The 15,031-nt window shown below is 54.9% G+C and overlaps 6 protein-coding genes across 6 annotated transcripts; 4 read left to right on the top strand and 2 right to left on the bottom strand.

The window, feature by feature from the left end:
• Window positions 1-240: 240 nt before the first annotated feature.
• Window positions 241-1,547, bottom strand: BDP81DRAFT_328176 (uncharacterized protein; the record flags this gene model as incomplete). The annotated part of the gene is made up of 3 exons (XM_060585193.1): window positions 241-1,040; window positions 1,093-1,404; window positions 1,466-1,547. 3 exons carry the CDS (start codon window positions 1,545-1,547, stop codon window positions 241-243), a joined length of 1,194 nt encoding a protein of 397 aa, XP_060441299.1.
• A 322-nt stretch (window positions 1,548-1,869) lies between these two features.
• BDP81DRAFT_397608 (CwfJ C-terminus 1-domain-containing protein-like protein) lies at window positions 1,870-4,017 on the top strand (the record flags this gene model as incomplete). The annotated part of the gene is made up of 1 exon (XM_060588348.1): window positions 1,870-4,017. The coding sequence occupies one exon, from the start codon at window positions 1,870-1,872 to the stop codon at window positions 4,015-4,017; it is 2,148 nt and encodes a 715-aa protein (XP_060441300.1).
• A 693-nt stretch (window positions 4,018-4,710) lies between these two features.
• BDP81DRAFT_409229 (family 53 glycosyl hydrolase) lies at window positions 4,711-6,340 on the top strand. Its single transcript, XM_060589073.1, has 3 exons — window positions 4,711-4,885; window positions 4,984-5,951; window positions 6,015-6,340. The coding sequence occupies exons 1-3, from the start codon at window positions 4,818-4,820 to the stop codon at window positions 6,140-6,142; spliced, it is 1,164 nt and encodes a 387-aa protein (XP_060441301.1). The 5' UTR covers window positions 4,711-4,817; the 3' UTR covers window positions 6,143-6,340.
• Window positions 6,341-9,101: 2,761 nt separating this feature from the next.
• Window positions 9,102-10,293, top strand: BDP81DRAFT_328223 (Mpv17/PMP22 family protein; the record flags this gene model as incomplete). Its single annotated transcript, XM_060585196.1, has 4 exons — window positions 9,102-9,170; window positions 9,406-9,496; window positions 9,577-10,121; window positions 10,177-10,293. 4 exons carry the CDS (start codon window positions 9,102-9,104, stop codon window positions 10,291-10,293), a joined length of 822 nt encoding a protein of 273 aa, XP_060441302.1.
• Window positions 10,294-12,085: 1,792 nt separating this feature from the next.
• On the top strand, window positions 12,086-13,599 carry BDP81DRAFT_95162 (phosphoglycerate kinase). Its single transcript, XM_060596519.1, has 3 exons — window positions 12,086-12,501; window positions 12,570-13,328; window positions 13,402-13,599. Exons 1-3 carry the CDS (start codon window positions 12,198-12,200, stop codon window positions 13,425-13,427), a joined length of 1,089 nt encoding a protein of 362 aa, XP_060441303.1. The 5' UTR covers window positions 12,086-12,197; the 3' UTR covers window positions 13,428-13,599.
• Window positions 13,600-13,757: 158 nt separating this feature from the next.
• Window positions 13,758-14,354, bottom strand: BDP81DRAFT_397612 (DSS1/SEM1 family-domain-containing protein; the record flags this gene model as incomplete). Its single annotated transcript, XM_060588349.1, has 3 exons — window positions 13,758-13,797; window positions 13,870-13,984; window positions 14,213-14,354. The coding sequence occupies 3 exons, from the start codon at window positions 14,352-14,354 to the stop codon at window positions 13,758-13,760; spliced, it is 297 nt and encodes a 98-aa protein (XP_060441304.1).
• Between the last annotated feature and the right edge of the window lie 677 nt (window positions 14,355-15,031).

Here is a 15,031-nt window from a genome sequence, read left to right on the forward strand (position 1 = left end):
GAAAGTCATGACAAGTAGCCAACTGTTTAAACAGCACATGTGATGCGCAAGGGCTGCGGGAGTTCAAGGTTGGGGGACCAAAATCAATTCATAGAGCAAGGCATTCTTCTGCACCTGTTCCTTTTCCTTTTTTTCGAGGTATCTCATGATAATGCAGCAACCGTCTAAAACGCCATCCCCTTGCCCAATTGTTCATTCTATATCAAATAAATGTGACCCACATGCCTGTGCTGCAACATCTCATGTCGGCCGGGTGTGCAGATACTTTGCGAAACTGCCGTCAGCCATGATAGAATCGCCCTCGGCCTCCATTGCCGCCTCGTACCGAGCCTGGAGACCTTCGCGATCATCCTCGTCATCCGGCATATCATCGTCGTCCACGTCGCTGGCGACATCGACACCATCATCATCGTCGTCGACGGGCTTGACGACCATTGGCTTCTTGCCCGCGTCCACCGACATACCCTTCATCATCTTCTCCACCTCGTGATCGCGGGCCAGGCGCTTCTTTTCTTCACGCTCCTCACGCCTACGCTTCAGCTCGGGGAGGTAGTCCTGCTTAAATTCCTCGGCCTTCTCCTCCACCGCGGCGAAGAACTCGTCCATGCCCGTTCCGAGGCGTGAGCTGACGGGGACGAAGCTGAGGTGGGAGTAGAACTCCTCGAGCATCAGACTCATGGAGTTGAGGAGGCTGCCCATGTAGCCGGAGCCGCCGCTTCCGCCCTCCGACGTTTCGTAGCCGCCAATGACATCGCTCATCTCGTCTTGCTGGAGAGCTTGCTGGAAAGCCTCGAAATCCGTCATCCACTCCTTGGCAAATGTTGCGTCTTGCACGTCGGTCTTGTTGAAAACCAAGATCATGGGGAGTTTGGTCTTGTAGAGGATACTGCAGGCGTACAGCATGTTGGACATGAATGTGCTCGTGGAGGTGGTTCGAGGGGTATCGATAACGTAGGCGATGACGGTCGGGAAGGAGGACGCGAGAGACTCGAGGAGGATGGTTCCACTGGCGGACCAAACGAAGACCTCAATCTGCCCGGCTGCGGCGGTGTTAGCAAAGGGTGAGTCTGCCGAGGTATTCAGCAGACTTACGAGTATCGACAAGAATGTTATTGATGGGCTTCTTGTCGGGGTTCGCTGGGTCTGGTGCAGCACGCTTGTCGAGAAGGTTGACGATTTGATCGACCTTGGTCGCGAAGAGGTTCAGGGACGTAAGGATGCCACCGTTCGGTCCTAGGTTGTACTGCTTCATAACCTCTTCATAGTTGACCGAGTCGCGGATGTCAATGTTGCTTTCGAAAGGGACGTTGAGCACAGCGGGGTCCAAGTTGATCACGTAGGGGGGATCCTGCTTGCCATGCAGGTATGAGTTGATGCGTCGCATAAAGGTCGTCTTGCCGGAGCCTGGTGGTATTGGTCAGCGACACGGTGAGTGCAAGGCGCGGTGCGTGTGTGAATTGCTTACCGGCCATGCCGACGACGACGATGGCAGTCGGGGTTTGAGTGGCCGCATTCTCAGCGGGGGTTTCTGCGGATGTTGAAGCCATTCTGATGTGGTGACGGGAATCTGCGTGCGGCTCTTCAACTGTTACGGGAGGACGATCGCTGAGAAAAAAGTTCTGGAAGAGTTGGAAGAGCTGAGTGCCCCGCGCGGGGCGGCGGAATGGACGAGACCCCCCCCTGTAAGTTGTAACGACGAATCTAACACCCCCCTGTCATTTCCAAAATCTTGGTGGTCCGTGCTGGGAAAGTGACGTTCCGCCGGCGTCGCCAATTCGTTCTGGGAACCTGCAGAAAAACAGGCCATTGCAGATCATAGCTCCATCGTCAACTAGCAATCCGAGCTTCCCACCTCTAGCCACAGCAATAATGGACGGCCTCGACGAATTCGAAAAGGCTCTCGCAGCAGAGAAGGGCGAGAAGGACCGCATCGAGCGCGAAAAAGAAGAACGGCGACAGAGGAAGAAGCAGCGCAGTCACCATCACCATCATCGCGATCGATCTTCTGACAGACATCGAGAACGCGATCGGGAATCACACCGCAGTCGAGATGGCGACCGCGACCGCGACCGAGATCACGACAGCCACCGCCATCACAGATCTCGCCGTCATGAAGAAGACGGCGAGGATGGTCACAGACATAAACGTTCTCGTCATGAAAAGGACGATGAGGAGCGGCGATCGAGGCACAGGCACAGAGAAAGAGACGACGAACGGCGGACGGATACCCACGAGAAAACATCAGATCCAAAAGAGGACTTGCCGATTCCGGACGAAGAAACACCACAGAACTCCAAGGATGCCGAGGCACCGCTGATGCGCGATTCTTGGATGACTGCACCGTCGGCCCTCGACATTGACTACGTCCAGCGGAAACAGAAGGAGGTTAAGCCACCACCAAAGGAAGAGCCGCCGAGAGTTATCCACGACAGGGAGATCAACAGAGACTTTGCTGAAGTAGACAATGTTCCGACCTCGGATGAGCAGCTTGCGACAAAAGAGCGGACAGTCAACTACACATTTGGAGACAACGGCTCTCAGTGGCGCCTGACGAAACTCAAGGGTGTCTACTCTATGGCTGAAGAATCAGGCCGTTCGGTTGAAGATGTTGCACTTGAGAGATTTGGCGATTTGCAAGAATTCGACGACGCGAGAGAAGAAAAGATCGAAATGGACAGGCGGAAGGCGTATGGAAGTGGTTACGTAGGCAAGGAGAAGCCTACGGGAGACCTATATCGCGAGCGCGTGGAGAAACATCAACAAAAGGAGGCACCCGCAGCACAAGATGATACCCACGATGTGGAACAAGGCGTTATCATCCCCGATAATGCCATGCAGCATACCCCCATGGACCAGACCGCCTTGAACCGGCTGCGAGCTCAGATGATGAAGGCCAAGCTCCGCAGAGCACCGGATGCTGCCAAGTTGGAAACCGAGTACAACCAGGCCGCAGCGAACTTTGCCACGAATGGGCCGCAGTCTGTTGTCCTTGGTGTCATGGATAACCGAATGCTGGCAGGCACTCGTGCAGAGGTCAAGGCCATCGACAACAAGCGTGGGCGGGAGCGCGGGAACGTGGAGGCCAACGACGAAATGTCCATCGAAGACATGGTCCGCGAGGAGCGCAGGACGCGCGGTCAAGCTGGCGGCGAAGGCATGCGGCTCGCCGAGCGCATTGCCAAGGACGGCAAGTTTGACGACAATCTCGATTACATGGACGAGAATGCGGACAAGCTTGCCAAGCGAGTTCACAAGTCCGAGGTCAACCTCAAGAATGTGGCTGTCAACGAGTATCAGAAGGTGTCGCGGATATTGGACAATTGCCCCTTATGCCATCACGAGGACAAAGGACAGCCTCCTCTGGCACCGGTCATCTCTCTTGCCACGCGCGTTTTCCTGACGCTGCCTACGGAACCTGAGGTCAGCGAAGGCGGCGCTGTCATAACACCCATGGCGCACCGCAAGAACCTATTGGAGTGTGACGACGACGAGTGGGAAGAGATTCGAAACTTTATGAAGTCTCTGACGAGAATGTACCATGAAAAGGGCCAAGAAGTCATTTTCTACGAGAACGCGGCCACGCCGCAGAGGCATCTTCACGCGGCCATGATGGCCGTGCCGATTCCGTACGAAGAGGGCGCCACGGCTCCGGCCTACTTTAAAGAGGCCTTCCTCACCACCGAAGACGAGTGGTCGCAGCACCGGAAAATCATTGACACGGCCGCCAAGGCGCGAGATGGCATGGGCAGGATGGCGTTCCGGAGGAGCATCGCAAAGGAGATGCCTTATTTCCACGTCTGGTTTACGCTCGACGGCGGCCTCGGGCACATTGTCGAGAACTCTGACCGCTGGCCGAGAGGGGACCTGTTTGCAAGGGAGATAATCGGGGGCATCCTGGACGTCGGGCCGGACGTGATCAAGAAACAGGGACGGTGGAACAAGGGCGACCGGAGAGTCGAGGCTTTCAACAAGAAATGGAGGAAGTTCGACTGGACCCGCGTCCTAGCCGATGGTTAAGCTTAACCACAAATGGAACGTAATAATCATGGCTATACCAATATCCGGAGATCGAAATGATAAACCTCGGTTGAGAGTTCCGAGAGGGCCGTGAAAGACTGAAAGGATTGGTTCGAGACCTGGGGTCTGGGGGAGGAGGCTGGCACGTTGGCTGGGTCTCCAAATTTCAATATGTTTTTTCTCGAAGCTTCATCCCCGCCCCCGTCACCTGATGACACCTACGTCGAGGCCGAGACTGCTGGAACTTGGCACCCCCAACCAGACCAACGCAGACCAACGAAGCTATTGTTGGTATTGTAACTCGTTGGAGGCGCAATATCCGAAAATTGCGGGCGAGCAGGGGCCCACCACCTCCAGGTCGCGCAGGCGCACCAATCGTCAGCGTGCCGAGTCTGGGGTCTCCCCCGGTAACCCCGCGATGAGTCCCCGCAGTTCGGGCCCTCTCCATTCTGTCAGCTGCTGCTTTGCTTGCCGTCTTGAGTGTGTATGTCCATTGGAAAATCTTCCGTCGAATGGTCACATTGGCCCGAGAAGAGAAAGAAAGAAAAAAGAAAAAAAAAAAAACAGAGATTGCCGAGACCCGTGACGACTGACAGCTCGCTTGCGTTTATTTTGAACCCTTGCCAGAAGTGGTAAAATCATGGTTGGACTTGATGCCTAGCCCGGTGGGCGGTGAGGGGGTTCTTCTGACTGATATATATATATATATATATATATATACTGGGCATTCTCGTCGTCGAGAGGGAAGTTTGGAGGATTGACTCTTTGTGTGTCTCAATCGCTGTGATATCATCTCCATCATGAAGTTGTTCTCTCTCCTCGGCCTCACGGCTCTGGCCACGGCTGTTCCGGCCCCGGAGCCTGTCAAGTACGTTCTCACCACTTACATCTCATGAGGGAACGTACCTTGTACCTACCTTGAGGTACTCGAAGAACGACAACGGAAAGATAACATGACTCCAACAGCCCCGGCCCCGGCCACGGCAAGCCTTTTTTCTACAAAGGCCACGACCTGAGCTCCCTCAAGATGCTCGAGGAGAACCAAAACATCTACATCGACACGGCGCGCGGCAACGCGACGCGTCCCGCCGACGACATCCTCGCCGACGGCGGCATGAACGCAGTCCGCCTCCGCCTGTGGGTGAACCCGCCCGACGGCACCTACGGCCTAAACTACACCATCGACCTCGCCAAGCGCTTCCAGGCCAAGGGGCAGCGCATCTTCTTGGACTTCCACTTTGCGGATAGCTGGGCCGACCCGCAGAAGCAGCCGCTGCCCGCGGCGTGGCCTACGCAGCTGGAGCCTCTGGCTGGTACGCTGCGCAACTACGTCCGCGAGACGCTTGTTGCTTTCAAGAATGCCGGTGTGACGCTGGATATCGTCTCGTTGGGCAACGAGCTTCGCCACGGTACCTTGTGGCCTCTGGGTCAGGTTTCCGTCGACGTGCAGCCGTGGTCTGCGCTGGTGAAGAACTTTACCAACTTTGCGACGCTGTACAAGGCTGCGCGGGCGGGCGTGAAAGACGCGACGTGCGCGGGCGTGCCCAAGCCCGAGATCATGATCCACCTCGACAACGGCTGGAACCTGACGCTGCAGGAGCGGTGGTACGGCGCGCTCGTCGATAACGGGGTTCCGGTGTCGGCGTGGGATAGCTTCGGGTTCAGTTTCTACCCCTTCTACGGCACGTCGGCGACGTTTGCGAACCTGAAGAACACGCTCAAGGTGTTGGGTGAGAAGTACGGCAAGCCGATGCAGGTTGTGGAGACGGATTACCCTGCGATTTGCAACGGGCAGTGGAACCCGATTCCGGAGAGCTCGGAGCCGAGTATCCCGTATAATGTTGATGGACAGGTGCAGTGGATGAAGAAGCTGCTCAAGACTGTGAGGGAGACGCCCAAGGGTCTTGGACAGGGTGTTTGGTACTGGGAGCCTGGTGAGCATGACCTCCTTTTTTCCTCCCTAGTTGACTGTGGACGAGGTTGCTAACTGCTGACAGCGTGGTTGAACAACACGAGCTTGGGAAGTGACTGCAACGACGCCGTCTTGTTTGAGCCGGATTACAGCCAGTGGCCCAAGACGTTTGGGTACTCGCGCTCGTCTGTCAACGTCTACTTGGAGAAGTAGGCCAGTGCGTGGCACAAGGTCTAGGTTGGAGAGTTGCGGTCTGGACTTTGGATAGCTTGCCCTCGAGCAATGGCACGAGAGCAGTGGTCGCAAGCGGCAAGGGGATATCACTGCTGCTTGAGTCAGAATAGTTTCGATGCTAATGATAATCTAAAAATACCCAAAGGTTACGGAATACAATTTGAGTTTGGCGGTCTCAATCCTCACTTGACTTGTCTGTTGTCTTCCCTCTGTTGAGATGTTGAGCAACGTCGTAAGTTGCTGGTAGGGAAGAAGCGACTTGAAGCTGTTGTCTTGTGTACTTGATGATCCGAAGTCTCTCGCTCTCGGCTTATTGGCCAGTCTATGTACTTACTGTTCTTGGTGACTTGTGATCTGATGTGACTTTTGACTGAAATACCTACAGCAAAAGGCCAAAGTGGGCTCCGTGGATAATGCCATTCATGCTCCTCAATCATTCACCGCATCCACCAGTTGCGAGCCCCTTTTCTTCATATTCAACTACACAGCAATGACCCGGCTCCCGAGAAGCGAGCTGCATCAGGTTGCGGAAAAGGGGGGTATCTGTCCGGGAAGTGTGTTGCGATGGTGTTGACGTTGCCGACGGCCGACAGCTCGCAGACAGTAGGTAGCATTGACAACGTGAATGCCCCGACTCAGTCGGATGGGTGTCTTCATCTCTTCATACTTTTCATCCTTTACTACGGCCATCTCGAGAGATTAAGCAGGAGGGAGGCGTTGGGAAACAAAATGTGACAGATTAAAACAAAGTGGTGCTGCCGCAATCAGGTAGGACGGCCAGGGTTCATCCTGCCGGGCAGGACCCCTATGTTTAACAAGCTCATACTTTCACCGCAGCGCCGTTCCGTAACTCTGTTGCTATTGGGCGCGAGGCGGGAGGGCGTCAAAGTCACATAGGCTTTGGACACATGAGATTGTTGAGAAGGATGTGACTTGTCCATCAGCCGGTCCGTTCTACGGGGAGTCTGGAATGAAAAGCTTGAGAAGCAAGTGGGTGACAAAATGGGCATACGCTGGCTCTATCTCTTATTCCTACTACTGCTATTAGCAATGGTAACATTATTAGTCTTCTTATTATCTCTATCCCATAGTTTTCTTAGAGTGCCTATTCTATGTTGAATATATCAGATAGAAGAAGTAGTAATAATAAAAGTAGTCGCAGCAAGAATAGTAGAAATATCTGTAGAGCCAAGGTACATCGTGTTGAGCGGCAAAGTATTGTGTGGTAAGTCAGAAATAGTGGTGAGAAAAGAAGCTTCACCCCCGTACGTCACCAGCCATGCGATGGGAGTGGGAAGCAGCGGTTTCCCCACGATTGTACGCGTGTATGAAACGGGAGCATTGATCGGGAGAGCGAGAGTCGTGTTTGGGGTTTCTGTGCAGGGACGGGGCTAAAGGGTGTCAGTCGGTTTGAAGAAACGGACGAAGTTTGTGGATGCGTGTGTGTGTGTGTGTGTGTGTGTGTGTGTGTGTGTTGTCCCGTCTGAATAAGGTGCCTCGCACATGAGGTTGTCTTTGGACGAATATACAACACTCTTGGTATGAGGAGTGAGGGTCGGTGTGAGTGAGGGAGTGAGGTGAGGTGGTGGTGAGTGACCTTGGATGGACACTGACCGGTGAGAGAACCTGAGGTCCCGAGGAGGATGCGCGAAGGAGGTGGTGGGTGGCGCAGGTTGGCGTATGCACTGTGCGTCGCACGGAGGATGGCGGCTTCAGTAAGGTCGGGGGCCGTCGGGGAGCTCTCGAGGTCCGCCGTCCATCCGCAGTGTCTTTGCTGCCCGTGTTTCTATCAAAAATTGTGGTCAAATGGTCAAGACTGAGTATCCAATTTTAGCTGGGCGGTTCTGCGGCCTGCCTGATGGTGATCTGTGGGGAAATGGTCCAGTGGAACGGGAGGCGCCAGCGACACAGTGTTAATCCCGATAAAGCTGTGGCTTGGTCCGAATATCCGCCGATGGATTTGAGAATGAGGAGGAAAGAGCTCTCTCTGTACGGATAAGGTAGCAGTGACTGCCGTGACTGCCTGATGCCTCACCTTCCTTTCGTGGACGGACAGGAAGATACTTGTCGGTTGTATCTTTTAAAGTTCCATTGCTAAGTTTGAAGCACGCAAAGCAGCAAACCTGCAGTACCATTCCATCGTCTTGTCTTATTACCGCCCTTTTCTTACTGCCTGCAGTCAAGCAAGGCAAATAGATACCAGGATCAATCTTTCTCGGTTGCAGGGCGCTTCATTACCTGCGTTTGGACTTGCTCCATTTCTTTTTAGATCCTGTCCCTCCCATCTCTTCCTCCCTCTCCTATTATATTATATCCCCCCGTCGCATCCGTCCTACATCGCCTTTGCCAAGTGTGAAGATCTTTTTTTTCTTCTTCATTTGCATTGCTGCTAACTTGCTACTTGCTGTCACTGCTTTTCTGTCAGACCAGCGGGAACAAAACCTCCGTCGCCTCCTCCTCCTCCTCCTCCTCCTCCTCCTCCTCCAAATCACCAAATCACCAAATCAGCGATACCGGCCAATCATCCGCCTCCCGTGCGCCACAGCGAAGCACATCAGTACCCTTTTCTCTCGCTACGGTGTCGTCATTCGTCACTCGTCACTCCCCGTACCCAGCCTTTTGAAGCCACCGCCTGCAGAAAGCACACCAAGGGTCCCCGTCACCCTCGACCATATCTTTTTCTGCATCCCTCCCGTCTCACATCGATTTGCTTGCCAAATCGTTACCTCACTTTTGAGGCAATAGACGAATCGATAGCGGCGCACCTTATCGATCCGGCTCTCCCAACCCGAAGCCAAAAGCACAAACCAACATAACCGAACCAAACCGAACCACCGCCGTCCGGTCGCCGCCACTCTTCTCTCATATCATTCTTTATCATTTCCTTCTTTTAGAAACTCATTCCCACCCCGGGCGCCTCCCCTCGTAATCCGTCACCATGTCGTGGGAACTATCTCGCCGTCGCATTATCCGAGCTGTCAACAGCAAATACATTTACGGACGCCTCGTATGCCAACCCCTTCCATAGCATTGTCGCACCTGCTCCATTCGTTCCTTTTTCGTGTTGCTCCTAGAACATTCCTCGCACGATCGAATCTGAATCCTTGCTTGCTTGTCTCGCTTTCCCGTCCGCCACATTCGTACTCCCTGCGCTGTCTCCTGTCGCTGCATCATTTCCATCTACGCCTATTGCGCCGCACTTGATTGAATCAACTTTGCGCTGACCTACGATCTACCTTTAGCCACTGCTTCACGCAGTCATCATCCTCATCGAAATGGCGCTCGTCGCCCGGTTGGTGTCAAAGTTCAACCAATACTACGATGAACGGCCACGTACGTGCCTCCAAGACTCCCAACTCTAGAGTTCGCCACACTGTGATACATCACCCATACTGACTGCGTCCTCCCAATAGTCCTCACCATGATGGTGACCAACGCCATCCTCGGTGGCATCGCCGACACGACCGCACAAACAGTCACCGCTCTCCGTCTGAAGGCTGTCCGTAAGCCTGGTGGCGTCGACAAGCACGATGGCATCGCTATCGAGATCCATGACCTCGACAGCAAGAACCCCTTCTATGAGAAGGACCTCATTCCCGACCACAGCAACCTCCCTCCTCCATTCGACTTCGAGCGCCTGACCCGCTTTATGGCCTACGGTTTCGGCATGGCACCCCTCCAGTTCCGCTGGTTCAAGTTCCTGTCGGCCACCTTCCCCATCACCAAGACCAGCGCCTTCATCCCCGCCATGCAGAGAGTCGCCTTTGACCAGCTCATCTTCGCGCCCTTTGGTCTGCTGTGCTTCTTCTCCGTCATGACCGTCGCTGAGGGTGGTGGACGCCGTGGCGTCATGAGCAAGTTGCGCGACATGTACATCCCCACGCTCAAGGCCAATTTCATTGTCTGGCCTGCCGTGCAGGTTGTCAACTTCCGCCTGATGCCGATGCAGTTCCAACTGGTAAGTTCAAGCGATCGAACGGTGGATATTGGCAGCACATGCTAACACTTTATAGCCCTTCGTCTCCACGATCGGTATTGCCTGGACCGCCTACCTCTCCCTCACCAACTCGTCCAACGAGGTCGATAACCGCCCCGGAGCCCGCGAGGACGACCACATTCGCCTCAGCTAATTTCGATAGCTACCCTTGATTTTCCTCATAATTTCAGTCTGCAGGTCGGCATGGGACAGGTCTGGTCGACAACCATTGCGGACAAACGAGCAGGGTTATACCAATCAAGCATAGCTGAGCTTAGGATTTTGTTCGATCAGTATCAAGAAAAGACAGCGACGGCATGCACGGCATGGGCTGCTTCAACGGATACAGGCGTCTGGTGTTTTGGATCCGAATAATGGACTTGGGACGGCCCTCTTTTTATCGTCTCTCTTTTGTAGTAAGCAGTTGTAAAACACAACGGAATTGAACAAGATGGTTCGTTCATGATATCTGATGCTTTGGATGAAGTGTGGTCTGAGAATGTTGTAATAGCTCCGATTTTGGACCGGCGTATCTCTCGGCCATATTTGAAGCTTGTCACTGAGAGCAAACCCCGGTCACCTTGGCTTAAGGGGGGATGTAGCTGGGAAATGCTAGAGCAGGTTTTTAAGCACAGCCCTTGGAACAGGATTGATATACACCAATAATAGCGGGTGAAACGGAAGCAAGAGGTAGCCCAGATGCTGCAGGTCCTATCCTCGTGTTTTGTCTTGCCTCGTCTGCCGTGTCGGCGATGTTTGGCTGCGGTCCGTTGATTCCGGGCGGACGGCCGTGACCGGGGGGGGGGGGGGGGGGGGGGGTTGGTTGGTTGAGGAGCAAGCAAAAGCGCAGTGCAGTTTCTGTGAGGTATCAGACTACCATCACGTCACACACCCATGGCGGGGCAGGCCGCAAGCACCGCATCTCAGCACCCCCGTTGTCGCAGCTGGCCGATTTAGTGGGAAAGCAATGAACAGGGCACCTAAGGTAGGTAGGTAAGCAAAGCTCACCCCCACTGATACGCTCAATCTACCAGACCTGCAGGCTTGCAACAGCAGGGCCGAAAATCAACCCCGCCAACAGAAGGAAAAAAAAAAGTCATGCAAAAAACCGCCGAGCGAAAATGCCCCTCCTTTTACCTTATCCTGCTGGCTCTGTCGGTAGTGTCCAGGTCACTGGCAGTAGCAGTAGCACCCCACCATTGCAAGCTTCCATTCCCAACGTGAGGTGTCCGGGCGAGTTGAACCACTCGAATTGACTGATTACTGCATGTTTTACCCCCTGCCCGCGCCGTCCTTAGAAGTGTCCGGCGCGGTGTCCCTCCCTCACTCCATCCATCCCACCTTAAGGTAGGTACCTCAGCTAGGTGAGGTGAGGTGGGCAAGGTAGGTAGCCTGGTAGCTAGCTAAATATACCTCAGACCTTTTTACTTCCTCAACGTCTTCCCTCCCCTCCTCTTCTTCTTCTCTTCAACCTTCAACTTCTACCCTTCATCCTCACACATTTGCGCACCTCACAACCGCAATCATGTCTCTCGCCAACAAGCTCTCCATCACCGACGTCGACCTCAAGGGCAAGCGCGTCCTCATCCGCGTAAGTCATACCACTCTTACCATGTACATGCCCTGGCGTTGAGCGTTGCTGGGGACGGTTCTGGTGTTGGTGGTGCTGTTGTTGTTGCTGCTGCTGCTGCTGCTGCTGCTGCTCAGATTACCCCACCATGCCACCATGCCACCATGCCACCCGCGCCTGAACCCGGGTATCACCTCACACCCGTTCCGTATTCTGGCGATACGGGACGAGCCGCGGGTATTCGACTCGGCCACCCTCCACATGCTTCCCTTGACGGCATTGGAATACACCGGGACCGTTAGGCACGCTTTCAAGAGCCACTGCCCACTGAGCCGGGACTACTGAACACCCCTAGCTAACCCCTCACTTAGGTCGACTTCAACGTCCCCCTCGACGCCGACAAGAAGATCACCAACAACCAGCGTATCGCCGGTGCCGTCCCCACCATCAAGTACGCCATCGACAATGGCGCCAAGGCGGTCGTCCTGATGTCCCACTTGGGCCGTCCCAACGGACAGGAGAACCCCAAGTACAGCCTGCAGCCCGTCGTCCCCGAGCTCGAGAAGCTGCTCGGCAAGAACGTCCAGTTCGCCAACAACTGCGTCGGCAAGGACGTTGAGGACCTCGTCAACAAGGCCACCGACGGCCAGGTCGTCCTTCTCGAGAACCTGCGCTTCCACATTGAGGAGGAGGGTTCCGCCAAGGACAAGGAGGGCAACAAGACCAAGGCTGACAAGGCCAAGGTTGAGGAGTTCCGCAAGGGCCTCACCGCCCTCGGTGATGTCTTCATCAGTATGTTTCCTTACTCTTATCTGCCATTGACAATCATATCTAGTGCCGTAAGCTAACTCGATAACCAGACGACGCCTTTGGCACTGCTCACCGCGCCCACTCCTCCATGGTCGGTGTCGACCTGCCCCAGAAGGCCTCCGGTTTCCTCATGAAGAAGGAGCTCGAGTACTTCGCCAAGGCCCTCGAGAACCCCCAGCGTCCCTTCCTCGCCATCCTCGGTGGCGCCAAGGTCTCTGACAAGATCCAGCTCATCGACAACCTGCTGGACAAGGTCAACACCCTCATCGTCTGCGGTGGCATGGCCTTCACCTTCAAGAAGACTCTCGAAAACGTCAGCATCGGTGACTCCCTCTTTGACGAGTCCGGCTCCAAGACCGTCGGCAAGCTCGTCGAGAAGGCCAAGGCCAACAACGTCAAGCTCGTCCTCCCCGTCGACTACGTCACCGCCGACAAGTTCGACAAGGACGCCAAGGTCGGCTCTGCCACTGACGAGTCCGGCATCCCCGACGGCTGGATGGGTCTCGACTGCGGCCCCAAGTCTATTGAGCTCTACAAGCAGGCCATTGACGAGTCCAAGACCATCCTCTGGAACGGCCCCGCTGGTGTCTTTGAGTTTGACAACTTTGCCACCGGTACCAAGTCGACGCTCGATGCCGCCGTCGCCGCTGCCGAGGGCGGCAAGATTGTCATCATCGGTGGTGGTGACACGGCCACCGTTGCCGCCAAGTACGGTGTCGAGAGCAAGCTCAGCCACGTCTCCACCGGCGGTGGTGCCAGCTTGGAGCTCCTCGAGGGCAAGGAATTGCCCGGTGTCACTGCTCTGTCGAGTAAGTAAATCATTCCTCGTACAGTGGAGGATGAAGCCTCCATGGACTCGATCGGTCTGATAGATGGGAAAAGGCCGGGCTGGCAAGGCCAGTCTTTAGGACTCGGGATGAAAGAAATGCGCATGGGGGATGCAACGAACGCAGAAGCACATGCCGGAAAAAGGGGGGCGCTCATGATGAACGTAATGCCCTCGTTTCATGTCCTAGGATCATTAAACGTCACGATATCAAATAAACAGTAAAAGTAGAGACAAATTTCGTCCCAAAGGTGGATTGAAAACCTCGCGTGCCCTGTTGTGATTTCATTCCTGGTATGTCGCCAGTCGTATAGAGCCCGTTACGTAGTGTGTAGTCTATGCCGTGATTCCCACCCAGTCACCCATGCGTCATTCCGCCTCCCGTCATCGTACCACGCACACCATGGATTACTCATCGCCTCTTGGATGCCTCGACCTTCTTCAACTCCTCCCTGCAGTATTGTTAGCATCTCTGGCTGGTATGGTTTCGGGACCTTGGAGGGTCGGGGGGGTGGTTATCATACTTCAACTGCGCCGAAAAGTCGTCGCTCGTGTCATCGTCGTCCCAGCTCTCCTCCCACAGGTGCTGCGTCGAGCCACTGTCGCCCGCAGCCGCCTCGGTCTCTTCCTGGGGCCAGTCTGTCGCCAGTCATAGTTAGCATTCTGTCTTTTGGCAAAGGAAGAAGAGTGGTGTGGCGTCTGTGGCTGGTTTGTGATGATGACCCTCTTCCAACATGGCCTTTGAGTAGTGGTGAACAGCAAGACAAGGGTATCATCATGCCCAGCTTAAAGTCGAAGCAGTAGATGCATTCAGACGCCATGGGAAGGAGACTATCGACAGAGAGGGTGGAGAGACGGAGAACGTACCATCAACAGGGAAATCCTCAAACTCGTCGTCCTCGCCGAGCGCGGGCTTCTTGGCCGCCGCCTGCTGCTGCGTCGTCTCGTCGGCCTTGGGGTCCGCGGCGGAGGCGGTCTTGTCCTGGGGCTTTGCGTCCGAGGAGGCCATTTTTGTGCGGGAATGTGGTCTTGTGGTGGAGGTTGTGGTGGGAATGAGTGAGTTGTCTGCGAGGACTGCTGACTGCTCTTTGCGGGATTGCGATTGTCGTCGACTATGGGAAGGGTGTGATTGAGTCGGGGTGTAGAGGGTTTCGTGGGTTCGCGGTGTCGCTGATTGGTGTTGTGGTGGAGTTTGTGGTGTTGGATGTTGCGGATTGGTGATGTTGGGGAGGAGCTAGCTTGCTTGCAGGCGAATGGAGGTAAACGCGGGCGGACGGTCGGTGGTGGAAGGTTGTCGATGGGCGGAAGTTGCCGGCTGCGGCTGGTGCTGGGTGCGGTGCAGCGGCAAGCCCAGGTGAGAGCAGGCGGCACTGGGAAGGCGTAATGCTGGCCCTGGCGTCGGAGGTGGGGTGTGGGATTAGCTTGGATTAGCTCAGGTGTGCTGGGATTGAGGTGCACCCCCATAGCAACTTCTCCCCACTACACACCGAGGTCTATTGAGGTTGAGCTCGGTGAGGAAAAGCTTCGTATCTGACGACTCCATTTCGTTCTTCTCCCTGGAGCTTGGAGATTTATCGAAAATTCGCCTACTTCATTGAGTACAATCGAAAAAATTCAAAACAGTGTTAAAATATTGGGCATGTGAGAACGACGGGCAGACCCATGAGAAACTGGTGTGTATGTTGA

This window comes from Colletotrichum phormii (genome assembly GCF_030913505.1).
Source record: "Colletotrichum phormii strain CBS 102054 chromosome Unknown BDP81scaffold_20, whole genome shotgun sequence".
NCBI lineage: Eukaryota > Fungi > Ascomycota > Sordariomycetes > Glomerellales > Glomerellaceae > Colletotrichum > Colletotrichum phormii.